At 40.6% G+C, this 13,340-nt stretch overlaps 1 protein-coding gene across 5 annotated transcripts in view; it reads left to right on the top strand.

The window, feature by feature from the left end:
* Positions 1 to 13,071, top strand: part of SCG3 (secretogranin III) — a 37,489-nt gene extending 24,418 nt beyond the window's left edge. For 2 of the 5 annotated variants that reach the window (XM_042252459.1, XM_042252458.1), the window contains 3 exons: positions 7,823 to 7,903; positions 11,811 to 11,885; positions 12,479 to 13,071. In XM_042252459.1, the coding sequence (XP_042108393.1) occupies positions 7,823 to 7,903; positions 11,811 to 11,885; positions 12,479 to 12,597 (275 nt within the window). In that variant the 3' untranslated portion in view covers positions 12,598 to 13,071. Of the gene's footprint in view, positions 1 to 7,822 lie in introns of all 5 variants that reach the window. The other 3 variants (XM_042252460.1, XM_004010609.5, XM_060417970.1) reach the window with 2 other exon arrangements.
* The last annotated feature ends 269 nt before the right edge of the window (positions 13,072 to 13,340 follow it).

The following is a 13,340-nucleotide window of genomic DNA, read 5'->3' as shown; positions in this document are numbered from 1 at the left end:
CTGTCCATGGGATTCTCCAGGCAAGAATACTGGAGTGGGTTGCAATTTCTTTCTCCAGGGGATCTTCCCAATCCAGGGATCAAACCTGGGTCTCCTGCATTGCAGGCAGACACTTTACCCTCTGAGCCACCAGGGAAGCTCTTGTTTTAAGAAGGCATTATGTGAAAAAAAAAAAAAAAGGAATATGCAGGAGTTGATCCTTGGTAGCTCACTACTATCTTTTTAGGATGTAAGTGGAGACTAATGATGAGGTTAGATTTCTCATTAGGATTTCCATTAGGTAATAATGGGGAGAGAGAAGGTTAAAACTCATCCACTTGGTGTTGAACCCTTGTAATGGGCTCTCCTGAAATATTAAGAAAAGAGTAGGGATTCAGGGCTAAAATTAATCCCCCACCCAGCCCCCACTCCATTATTTAGAGACTTAATTTATTCATGCTATCCTCTTTACTCTGGAATAAGAAAAACTGATTCTAGTACAGTTTAGAGAACGCCAAACTGAGCTTAAGCCAAGGGCCAACATTTCTTGGAAAAAATGCAATTGATGCCCGAAAGGACATATTATGACATACATCTTTGTAGTCATCGTTGCTTTATTTGTACTTTTCTCAAAGACTACTTTTCTTCTCTGATATAAAACTCAGTGAGAAAACACCTGTTGTCTCTAGGTTGAAAAATAAAAGAATTCATGTGGGCGAAGGCAGGGTTGGCTGGATTTCCTGAGACATTTATTCAGTAAGAAACATTTATTCCAATAGCAGGCTCACTATGCTCAGAAAGATGCAGAAGGAATTTAAGGACCAATGCCTGCCTTTGAGGACACAGATAGCTCTGAAATTACCTAAGAATAGCTCTTAAGTCATATGTAGGCAAGTACAACGTGAGTCACAAGTGTATACAATAGGCTCCCTTCAGAGAGAAAGCTGGAGGACTTATAGAGCAGAACGAGAAATGAGGTAATGGCTCAGCTAAAACCACTTAAGGAAATAATTAGAAACAGGACACATTGGCAGGAATATCTTTAGGGAGTCTGTTTTGGTCTTGTGACATGGGGTGATGACTCCATCTAACCACAGCAAATATTGATTAACCATGCCAAGCATATGCTGGGGCCTGTGAAGAAAGGGAATAATACCAAAACAACAAAAATAGCATACATTTATATCACTCTTCAACTTAAAAAGAAGTTCACATGCATTTCACTTCAAGTTTAATGCAAAAAATCCTATTTAATTGCCAGTGATGGAACATAATCTATCCATCTTTATAAACAGTGTAGCCTATTCAAACTCTTGCTTTCTACAGGGACTCACACTAAGAATAGTATTTTCAGATATTGATTTCTAGTTGATGCAGTTATTTAAATGATCTGATCACTATTCCTAAATATAGGGAAATGCCAGTGAAATCAAATTTACTCCAATTTCAGCCATATCTATTAAGGTGCCTAATGTTTCAATTAAATTGCTCTCTGGGGACCAAAGAATTTTGAAAGTTTATTCCATGATCTAAGTGTGGTTCTTTTTGCCAGTTTGATGTTTACTCTTTCACTTTTGCTCTATGAGTCACTGAAAATCTTTTTTAAAAATCATCCAAGGGGCGAAATAAGCATTACCATACCCATAAACTCATTCCAGTGCTATCATTTGTCAATTTTATGACTAGATAATGGAATTAAGTTGAAAAAGATGATCTCTAAGATAACTTTTCCCTAAATATCCTATCACTCCCCTATCTTCTTTACAGAAGCCAAAAAAGAGAAAGGAGCTTATTTAATTAATAAATTGATAATACAGTCAACTAACTCATGGGGATGCTTTTATGTTTAAAGCAACATAAGAGGAGAAAATTCATGCCTTTATGCAAGCCCCAAGGCATTCTGTTAGAAAGGACCAAAAATAGTGAAGCCATCTTCTCCCAGTGAGTCAGCAAATGTGCCAGGAGCTCAGGCAGGCCGGAGACCTACCACCAACACAAGATTGTGCAGGAGAGCAAAGGAGAATTTCTCCCCATGTGTAGAAACCATGAGTCTTCTTTTCAGAATTCACTCCTGAATTTACAAATAAGTAAACCAAGGTTCTGGCTTCCCAGGTGATGCTAGTGGTAAAGAACCCACCTGTCAATACAGGAGACATAAGAGATGCAGGTTTGGCCCCCGGGTCGGGAAGATCCCCTGGTGGAAGGCATGGCAACCCAATCCAGTATTCTTGCCTGGAGAATCCCATGGACAGAGGAGCCTGGCGGGCTATAGTCCTTGAGGTCACAGAGTCGAATACGACTGAAGCGACTTAGCTGCAGCAGCAAACCGAGTTTCAGAAGATGAACTGACTCACCCAAGAGCTCATAGGCAAATGGTGATAGAGCTGGGCCTTGAACTTCTGTCCCTTGACTCCCACCACTGCTCATCCCTCCCAGCATCCCCTGCTGCATCTTGCAGGCATGTCAAGTGGCATCACTTTGCACAAACTCTTTTGTTTTGTTTTTGTTTATGCTTCAGTTTGTAGAATCTTAGTTCCCCAACTAGGGATTGAACCCAGGAATCCCCAGGATTGACCACCAGGGAATTCCCACCGAAATTTTTTAACTGAATGGCTCTGGGACCCACCTTGGCATCCATGATACCACTATCAGTTGCTTTGTTCAAGCCTGTACTTGTACAATCTTTACTGCACAGAATTTTAAGCAATATATCAAACAATTTTCACAAGCACTGTTTTTTAACATCTAATGTCTTTAGTATATCCAATATTCAGTAGGTTAAACATACTGATTTCTACAGAGCTGGGTCTTTTGTTTGCTGGTTTTTTGTTTTTATGGTTTTTTTTTTTTTTTGGAGGGGGATGTTGGCATATCACAGGAGCATGTCAGAATCAGAACAAATTCATATATATACAAGGATATTTCTCTTGCAGGGCTGAGAACCAGAACAGTCAGAAAAGCAGGGCTACATCTTGACTCTGGCCCTCTTCCCATCTGCTTCAGCATATGTTTTAAGGCTTGTGCCATATTACCTCAGCCATGAGCTATTTTTTTCCAAAGGAAGCTGAAATTAATTTGAAAATAGGCCAGCTTTCCAAAGTGGATTCTCATGGGCTTTCAGTGCACACTGTGTAAATAAAAGATCTGCTTTACAGCTCCTGAGAAGAGGAAATGTAAATAGGAACCAGCTGCTTCTCTGAGGGCAGAGAGACACCTGATTTTATTCCTGTTTTTTCCAGTGCAATAGCAAATGTAGTGGGGGGTGGGGTTGGGGTAGGGTTCAGGACGAGTGAAAATGGTTCCCAAACTTTGCCCCGCATTCAAATTGACTCAGGATTGTTAAAAAAAAAAAAAAAATCCTGATACTTAGTCCCTCCTCCAGATATTCTAATGTAATTGGTATGAGGAGTTGACCCGGGCATCAGGATTTTTAAAAGCTCTCCCAAGTGAATCCAATGTGCAACCAAGATGGAGAAACACTGCCTGTTGGTTGGCCAGTTTGGTAACGACAACAGGCACTATATCTCTAGTCTAAAGGGTGAATTTTAACCAGTTCCATTCATTAGAGGCCCCAGATTCACCCTGGTTCAGGTTCTAACCCTTACTCAGCTGTCTGCTTGGGCACATCACTTACCCTCTCTAAGCCTGAGTTTCCTCATGGGTGAAATGGGACCAATAATGCTGATTTCATAGAGCTCTGTGAAAATTAAATGCCATGTGAATGTAGTTTGTTTAGCACATTCATAGGTGTATTAAAATTGTTTCTGATGTAACTACCATTTAAATTCAGAACCACTAAATTTCAAGTCTTGTAAATAAGCAATTAATATTTTGAAGAAGGAAGGAAAGAACGCAGGGAGGGAGGAAGACCTATACAGTTTATTCTTCTTTAAAATTGTAGTCTCCCTGGTTTGGATTCCATGCTCACAAAACAATCTTCTGATTATGACTAGCTTCTATAAAGCAAGGCTTCATCCATTTACTCATTGAACAAATATTTACTGAGTGTCTATTATTATGTGTCAAGCTTTATTCTAGGCATGGGGGTATATTAATAAACAAGAACTGTTTCTAAGGGAGGAAGATAAGTAATAAACTTAATAAATTATATGATAAAAAATGATATGCATTATGGATAAAAATAAAGCAGAAAATGGGAATGAGGGTGATGGGGGGTTCCATTTTAAGTTAGGGAAACTATCCTAATCCATGTTACGATCCACAGAATAGTAGTCTTTAAAAATGTATATTTCTTTATTTGGCCTGCACCTGGTCTTAGTGGCACCATGTGGGACCTTCCATCCTCGTCATGGCATGTGGGATCTTTAGCTGCGACTTGTGGACTCTTATTTGCAGCATGTGGCAGTTCCTCGACCAGGGATTAAACCCAAGACCCCTGCTTTGGGATCTTAGAGTCTTAGCCACCAGGGAAGTCCCAAGATTACCAAACAAAAACACAAAAGAATCTGCCTTTTAATGGGTTACAGTCTAGTTTTCTTTATAGTAAATTCATTCTTTGTTGTGGGTTGATAATGTTAATATGGTGAATAAAATTATTTTTCATGTATTTCATACTTTTAAAATTCAACACCATTTTTATAGGTTCTTGGTCACTGAGCAAAAACCAACCTGACAAAATGATGCTGGGTCTCCCTATTTCCAGTTGTCTTAGGTTGGGCTCCCTTCAAAGCAGATGCTGAGAAGGGGATTTGAGGTGGAATTTTTAATTGGGAGGTGACCTCAGGAAGCTCTACTGAGGGACAGGTCTATGAGACAGGGGAGGCAAAGGAGCCGCTACAGTGTGTTAATGAGCAGACTTCAACTGTGGGCAGTGAGACTCGGACCTCTAGGGACCATGTGGAATGAGCCCAAGGAAGCTGGGGTGTGTATCTGCCAAATCTGTCCACCCTTAGCTGAGGCTCCTATATTAGTATATCTGGAAGAACGGAAGCATGAGGGTGGGGAATCAACAGTGTCTGCTACACTATGGTCAAAACTTCATATTTATATTTTACTCTAATTGAGAATTTTTAATGCAATATATAAACAGAAACTAAGCTGTGATACTCCTTTTCTCAAATAAGCTCTCCACAGGGTGTGGAGAAAAGGGAACCCTTCTACATTGTTGGTAGGAATGTAAATTGGTACAAGCACCATGGAAAACAGTTTCCGGGTTCTTTAAAAAACTAAAAATAGAACTGCCATATGATCCAGTAGTTCCAATTCTGGGCTTATATCGGAGAAAACTAATGCAAAAAGATACATGTACCCAGTGTTCATAGCAGCACTATTCACAATAGCCAAGACGTGGAAACAGCTTAAATGTCCATCAACAGATAATGAATAAAGAAGGTATGGTACATACATACAATGGAATACTACTCAGCTATGAAAAGAATGGAGTAATGCCATTTGCAGCAACACGGATGGACCTAGAGATTATCATATTAAGTGAAGTCAGGAGGAGAAAAATCAAAGGCTGTATGATATCACTTATATGGGAAAGCTAAATACGATACAAATATCTATGAAACTGAAACAGACTCACAGATATGAAAAACAGATGTAGTTGCCACTGCTGGGGGAAGGTGGGGGGAGGGTAGGGGGATGGATTGGGAGTTTGGGATTAACAGATGCAAACAATTATATATAGGAAGGATAGACAACAAGGTCCTACTGTATAGTACAGGAAACTATATTCAATATCCTGTGATAAACAGTAATGGAAAAGAATATCTATATGTATGACTTAATCACTTTGTTGCGCAGCAGAAATTAATACATTGTAAAACTATGGTTCAATAAAATAAATTTTAAAAAATTAAAAAATAAGCTCTCCATATTAGGATATGATATCACAGGTAAGATAGTGGGAAGAATGCTTAAAATTATTCAAAGAACAAGACTATTTTCACACATCCTCAAATGTTTTAGAAACTAATTACCTGATGTGCTAATGACAAGTCATTATTAACTGTTCATTAAAGCAAACCCTATGAGAAACACTAATTTGATTTTAACTCATGAAAAATAATGAAATTGCGTTCTTTAGAAATAGTCTACACTAACATTTCTTTCCTTGTTCAAAATGCCTTTTCTAACAGAATTAATACAAAATACAGAACACTGGTTTTTGGTTTTGTTTCGTTTGTTTGTTTTGTTGTTATTGTTGTTACCAAATCCAGATGTTCTTCTTACAAAAGGACAATAGACAGTGAAAATCTCTACATTCTTGGTGTTGCAATGTTATGACATCAGTTGGTGGACATTGGTCTTTCATGTGCTTTAACATTCTTAAAAGCAAAGAATTAAAATCCAGGCTTTTTCTACACAGGTAATTGAAGTGAACAGGGACTAGAAATTGTGACTCTCTTCTTTAGTTCACTTATGTCTTTTTGCAAAGGAGTTTCTTTGTGCTCCTTTGGGGACCAGTTAACATGCAACCCAGTGGGGAGGTAAGAGTGGGCTTACAAGATCAGGAAGATGCTCAGGAAGTCACTTAGGTGAATGTGGTGGAAACTGACACATCAGCAAATCTTAAGGCAATGTTACTATTCATGGACTGTAGTCAGATGTTCCCAGCTTCAAGCCTGGCTCTACTACTTACTAGCCTTGTGATCTTCAGCATGTTACTTCCTGTCTCCAAGTCTCAGTTTCTTCCTCTATTAAAATGGGGATTAAATAGGATTAGCTCAAAATGTTGTTGTGATGAGTAAAAGAGATCACGTATTTGGGAACACAAAACACAGCCACTGGTACATAGTAAGCACATAGTACAGGAAGCTCAACCAAGAGGTCTAGTTAGGAGACTAGAGGTAACAGGACTCAAAGAGGGTTCAGAACAGATGGTCCCCACACTGAGCCCTGGCAGCTATTGCTTCTGCAAAGGCCCTGGACTTTGAAGGTGTTTTTTCCTTGGGTCATCCAGTATTCTTCAAGTCACCTGATCTCTTGATGCAGACACTCTAAGCATTAGGGACTCACCTGATTAAGGAGATGGTTGACTCTTTGATACAGGACAAGGCTACATCAGTGTCCATGTCTGAATACAAGTCTTTTCTTTTAAATAAGTAGCAGGTAGCAGAAACTTAGCCAGACTAGAGTCATAATTTCAGCTCTGTTATTTCCTGTATGGCCTCAGGAAATCACTTAGCCTCTCTGAGCCTTAGTTTCCTCATCTCTAAGCTGATGATAATACCTACACACTGCAGAAGAAGTGCATCTAAAGGGTGTCACAGAGCGGATACTTCAGTGATACGCATATCCTCCTGCCACACTTAAAGCCTATCAGAGAGTTTTACATCCAGGGGAGTTTTATTAATACTACAAGGAGCTCTAAAGTTCTCTATCCAAGCCTTGAAATGAGGTCCAGGTCTCCTCTTCATCTGAGTGTTTACACACTCCCTCCCAGATTGGACAGAAGGCCTGTGTGCAGCTTATCCAAAGCCATAGACTTTGACTTATCACTTTTTTGGTGTTGAATTCTTAAGTATCTGCCACTCTGATTCAGTTCTTGACCCAATAATACACCTTAGTTTGAAAGAACCAACCTGACCGGAAATGAACCAATCTGAGACTGGTAGGAACCAACCCATCCAATGAACTGAAGCAAACTCTTCTTTGCCAAGATAAACTGTATTTATTTGTGTGTGGGGGATAATGGCCCCTTGATGTTACCAACTTGGACCTGCCTCCTGGATGCTTATCCCTGTTAGGGACGCTTTCCAACAAGTGCTCGATAAGTCCAATGTTTGTTCATGGCCTCTAACAGAAGTGTGATCTTTACAAAGAGATGCAGATGGTTTTTATGAGTGTTTAATATAGGTACTCTTAACTTTTTCAGGGAAAACAGAAGCCTATTTGGAAGCCATCAGAAAAAATATTGATTGGTTGAAGAAACACAACAAAAAGGAAAATAAAGAAGGTAAGGATTTAGTGTGGTTGTTAATTGCAAACATCACCCATTTGTCAGGAGCTCTTATTTTGTATTTTTTTATTAGCCATGCAGCTTTCAGGGTCTTAGTTTCCCAACCAGGGATCAAACCCAGGCCCCTAGCAGTGAAAGCACAGAATCCTAACCACTGGACCACTAGGGAATTCCCAGGAACTGTTATTAAAGACTCTCATAGTCAAATTAGGCTAAAGTCCCCTCTCAGCCCAAAAGACTTGGCACCACCCCTCAGATGCAAAAGGGAAGAGACCTCCATTTCTCTCAATTTTCAAATCATCCTTTCAAGCAAAAGAATTTTCTTTTCCATTTTGTTATGAAAAAATGTCAAACAGAAGCAGAGAAAATAGTATAATAAATCCCACGGACCCATCACCCGCCTTCAATAATTATCAACATTTTGTCAATCTTCTATTGTCTACCCCCTCCCCTTTTCTTGAAGTATCTTAAACATTTCCTGAGCTCCTATTGGTGCACCCTGCAGTCACAAAGGCAGTCACTCACTCACTTAAATCACAGAACCAGACTCTGTTCTGAGTGCCAGAAATGTGAAGGACGGTGAGATGCAGCACTAACCCCCACCCTGCCAAATTGCTCACACCATCAATAAAGCTCTGGCGGGCCTCGCTCAGGACTGACATGAGAAGCATGGTGGTGAAGACAGAAGAGGAGAGGGCACATCTCTTTACACTGGGAGAAAGGGCTGCAGGAAAGCCTGTGCTGGAAAGGCAAGGAAGAATTTTTGAGTGAGGAGAGATGGAGGCCGAGGGAACACTGAGCCCAAAGACATAAATGGACAAAAGGGAGTGATGCATTCTGGGAACTGGAGCCATTCATTTTTCCCAGGAGCACTGGGGTGCTCTGTTAGGAGGACCTGCAGACAGAGCCGGGGAGATGGGCAGCGGCCAAGTCAGGAAAAGGCTTGTGCACCCTGCAAAGGAGGTTAATTTTAGCCAGAGGAGACTAAATCAGGGCTTAATTAGGTTAACGACTGAGAAGTCTTTCTGGCAGCAGTGTGGTTACAGATTGAAAAAATAAAATCCCAGAAACCAGGCAAGAGATAGGAGGCAAGGATTTGGAGCAGGTAGGATGGGGCTTAAACCAAGGTGAGGCAGGGGGAGAAAGAAGAAAGGAGAAACTCCAGAGCCACATGGAGAGAGGATTCTAGTATGATTTCCAGGGGTCTAGCCAGAGTAGTTGATGCTTTTAAAATGAGAGGAGCAGGGCTTTTCAAACTTGAAAATGCATTCACGTCACCTGCCAGATCTCCTAATGCCCACAGGACCACTAAGTCAAGCTCAAGGGGCAGGACCCAGGCATCAGTATTTTTTAAGCTCTCATAATTCCAGTGTACAACTAAGCTTGAGAACTGATGAGATAGAACACAGTGGGAACAAGAGGTGTTTTCAGCACTCCTTTAGCCTGTGATCATACAAGTTGAGCAAGATGGAAATTATAATCAGGCCTTTACACATACTTTATTTCATTTGGTTCAAAATGATATGAATTAGCCAGCTGTCATTTCCATTAAAAGTCACATGAACCATATTTCAACAATCTGTCATTGATTGAAAAATGCACCATCGCTTCATGTACGAAGAAAAATTATAACATGCCATTAATAATGGCAAAGACTTTAAAATTATTTTTATAAAGCTTATCTTAGCATCAGTATAATACAGTATGTACCAAAATGCATTCAGTATGTACCAAAATTCAGTATAGATTGAATGCACCAACCATAGTATTTATGTTCTTTCTTTCACTGATTAACACATAAATCTGACTTCTGGTCATAACCGGCAACATCCTGCAATTCAATCTTTCTGTTCTAGAAATGACCAACTAGTAAAGCATGGAACTCTAGTGCTTCCATATTGGAGGCTTTATGAATAAACTTCAGAATTATAGTGTTGGGTCTGGGCTTCCTTCTGCCTCTAGCAAGTGCGGGTGACATGCATTTCACCCTTCTCAAGGCAGAAACAGTGAGCTCTTCCTCCGCTACATTTATATGTGCTCTGCCTGATCTGGGTCATCTCTCAAAGCCTGTGGAGACCCAGGTCCTAGAGCCATACAGTGGCTGGGACACTGTGAACAGGAAATCTTACCATTGGTTCTGACCTTCCTTACCCTCTGCCCTTTGCTTGACAGGGGCCTGGGGTGACCTGAATCTACTTCCCAAATTCAGGAAAGGGAGGTCCACATGATGTGACAATGAGGAGAATAATGAAATCTTAAGCAGGCTCAAAAAGAAAATCTGCACTTTTCAAAAAGCAAATAATAGCTCTTATCCTTTTTGAGTCTTAACAACCTTAAAACCTTTTTAAGTTAGCAAGGTAGCTACTCCTGGTGCACTCTAACCACCAGCTAGGGCAGAACTGGGAGCGGCTCCAACAGCCTTTCCTCTGCACCATGCTGGTCTTCCACCCCCGTTTTCACACAGTGACAGCCATGTTTATAACATCTTTACAAGAAGAGTTTTTTCCATCTTCCCTTTCAATTTATTTTTCCATTTCAAAAGAAAGCAAAATATTTTCCTGTTTGTCTATTCAACTCATCTGTTCACAGACGTTTTTGGGGAGTTTGCCTTTTCTCCCACTAAAGATACTGACCCAGAACTGGTTCTGAAAAGCCAGTGTTATTAATAATTTGAACCAGTGCCTCTTGGTGCCCTGTGAGTCAGTCAGGAAGCCACTTGTGAGGTATGCACAAGATATACACTCAGCCTGATTCTGTAACTCGTGCCTGAGAGAATGGGAAAGTCAAAACTGAAACAAAATAGAGCCTCCAAACACCTACTGAATGTCCTGCATGTGTTAGATGCTTCACATTCAGCACTTCAAGCCCATGGAATGATCAAAGCAGTGACTACAGACAGACCTGAATTCAGAACCTGATTCTATCATAACCCGAACAAATGACTTACCGCCTCTGTCCTGTCTGTTCATCTCTGAAATGGGGACACTAATACTCTCCTCGTGGGGCTTTGTGAAGAGCAGATAAGATGCGGCTGTAAAATGCTCGGTGCTGCTGGTTGTCTCTTCAGTCGTCGTGGCCGTGTTCAAACCAAAAGGAGTAAATGCCCTCCTAACCACCTCTCTCTGCGCCTCAGCTCACCTTGATATGATAAACACCTGATCCTTGTAAAGAGGTCCTTCTGGTCTGGTTTTCCTTTCATGCAGAGGCTTAAAGATGCCTGGGTGACCCAGGTTCAGCTTCTATTCAGGCTAGCTAAAGGTGGCCATGGAATGCTCAGAGCTTTTGTACCACACCCTGCACCCCCGGCCCCACCACCGTCCTTTCTCTTCCTTTTACAAACTGACAGAAGGCAGCACTTTGTTCCAGGGGCTGCCCACAGCCAAGATGAATGGCATGGCACCCAAGAAACTCAGCCTCAGGAAGCTCAGTCTGGGGGCTGTCATGAAAGACCTACATGCCCAGTCATGGGGGTCATGTGTCATTCATTTTGATGCCTCCCTAGGATGTATTCTATGTAGCTATTTAAAATGATATTTCTGAGGAATATCAATGTTCACCGTGTAAACTGAGTGAAGGGAATTAGTTATTAATATAAGGTTAAATGTACCTTGTGATCACAATTGTGTTGAGATGTACATTGAAAAGCTAAAAGGAAACAGAACAAAATATCCACTGTGGTTATCAATGACAACAGAATCCAGGTGATTTAAATACTAATTTAGTGTTTCTATATTTTCCCTATTTTAAAACAATAAGCATATAATACTTAAAGCATCAAGGGAAGATGTGGGGTTTTTTTCCAAGCCTTCAGAAAGATGCCACCAGCAGCCTCCTTATTTGGTTGAGGATCTTTTTGTTTTTTGTGGATGGTTCAATGGTTTACATAAATTTTTTGTTTAAGTAGGACAGAGGAACCACAAAGAGGTTATGGTTTCGCTTTTCACTCCCTGCATACAATTCAAACAACATGAAAATCAAGGTAATTCTTAATATGAAAAAAAAAAGTGGGTTGTCATAGCAATGTGGGTTTACCCAGTGTAACAAGTTGAAGAAGTCAGAGCACCTGGTTCTGATCATAACTTTTACTAGCTGTGTGACCTTGAATAAGGAACTTAAGCTTTAGGGTCTTGTTACCCACAGTGTGTTTCCTGGACAGGCAGCATCAACATCTCCTGAAACCTTGTTTAAAATGCAGAATATGGTCCCCCTCCCCGGCTCAGGCCTACTGAATACAGATCTGCAAGTTCCCAAGAGCCCCAGGTGATTGATATAAACATTAAAGTTTGTGAAGCCCTGGCTTATGAACCTGTTCCCTTTCTGGTCAAATGAGGTCTATTCTCCCCACCTGAATGCCTCAAAATGTTGTGATGAAAAGCAGATGGGATAATATAATGTATATAAACATGATTTGAAGCTGCAAACTACTGCAACAATGCCAAGAACTAAAATGCCTTCCATTGTGAAAGATGGGCATGGTAACTGTGTTGCATAAAATGCTTCGCCAATAGTAATCAGTGTAATGGATTGTGCTTTCCTGATCTTTGCTCATGATACTCGAATGATATTTTCCAGATTATGACCTTTCAAAGATGAGGGACTTCATCAACCAACAAGCTGATGCTTATGTGGAGAAAGGCATCCTTGATAAAGAAGAAGCCGATGCTATTAAGCGTATTTACAGTAGCCTGTAAAAATGGGAAACGACCCAGGAGTCTTTTAACTGTTTCAGAAAATGTAGTGTAGCTTAAAACACTTCTAATTCTGTGATTAAAGTTATTTTGACCCAACGATTATTAAAGTGCTAAATTTACAGTAGTTACTCTTAAAAGTGGTGAAAACAATAGCTTTCTTGCCGTAAATACTATCTGAAAAGTAAAGTTGTATGTAAGCTGGGAGTTTGTATATAGAATTCTTATTTCTTTATAGATTTACATTTTATAACCAGATATATGTTGCTTTGGAAAAATCTGTAATGGAGTGAACTTAAAGCTGGACCCTCATTCCACTGTGTCACACATACAAATACCACCCCCCCTTGAAGAATTAGGGGGCTCTGTTTTCAAGGCATGCTGGGTACCAAAGCACCTCATAGACTATCTGTTACAAGATGTCACTTCTGTACCTCTTCCCTTTTGGGAGCTGAAATAAATTCACATTTCCTCGAAGCCTCTACAGCTTAAAATGTAGCTATCAGCTTTTTTGGCTACCCCTGCTGGCTCTTTTGGAGAAGGCAATGGCCACCCACTCCAGTACTCTTGCCTGGAAAATCCCATGGGCGGAGGAGCCTGGTAGGCTGCAGTTCATGGGGTCGCTGAGTCCGACTGAGCAACTTCACTTTCACTTTTCACTTTCATGCACTGGAGAAGGAAATTGCAACCCACTCCGCAACCCACTCCAGTGTTCTTGCCTGGAGAATCCCAGGGATGGGGAGCCT

The sequence above is a fragment of the Ovis aries genome, chromosome 7 (assembly GCF_016772045.2).
Source record: "Ovis aries strain OAR_USU_Benz2616 breed Rambouillet chromosome 7, ARS-UI_Ramb_v3.0, whole genome shotgun sequence".
Lineage (NCBI taxonomy): Eukaryota > Metazoa > Chordata > Mammalia > Artiodactyla > Bovidae > Ovis > Ovis aries.
The sequence above is the reverse complement of the archived record's forward strand: the minus strand, read 5'-3'. Positions and strand labels throughout refer to the sequence as shown.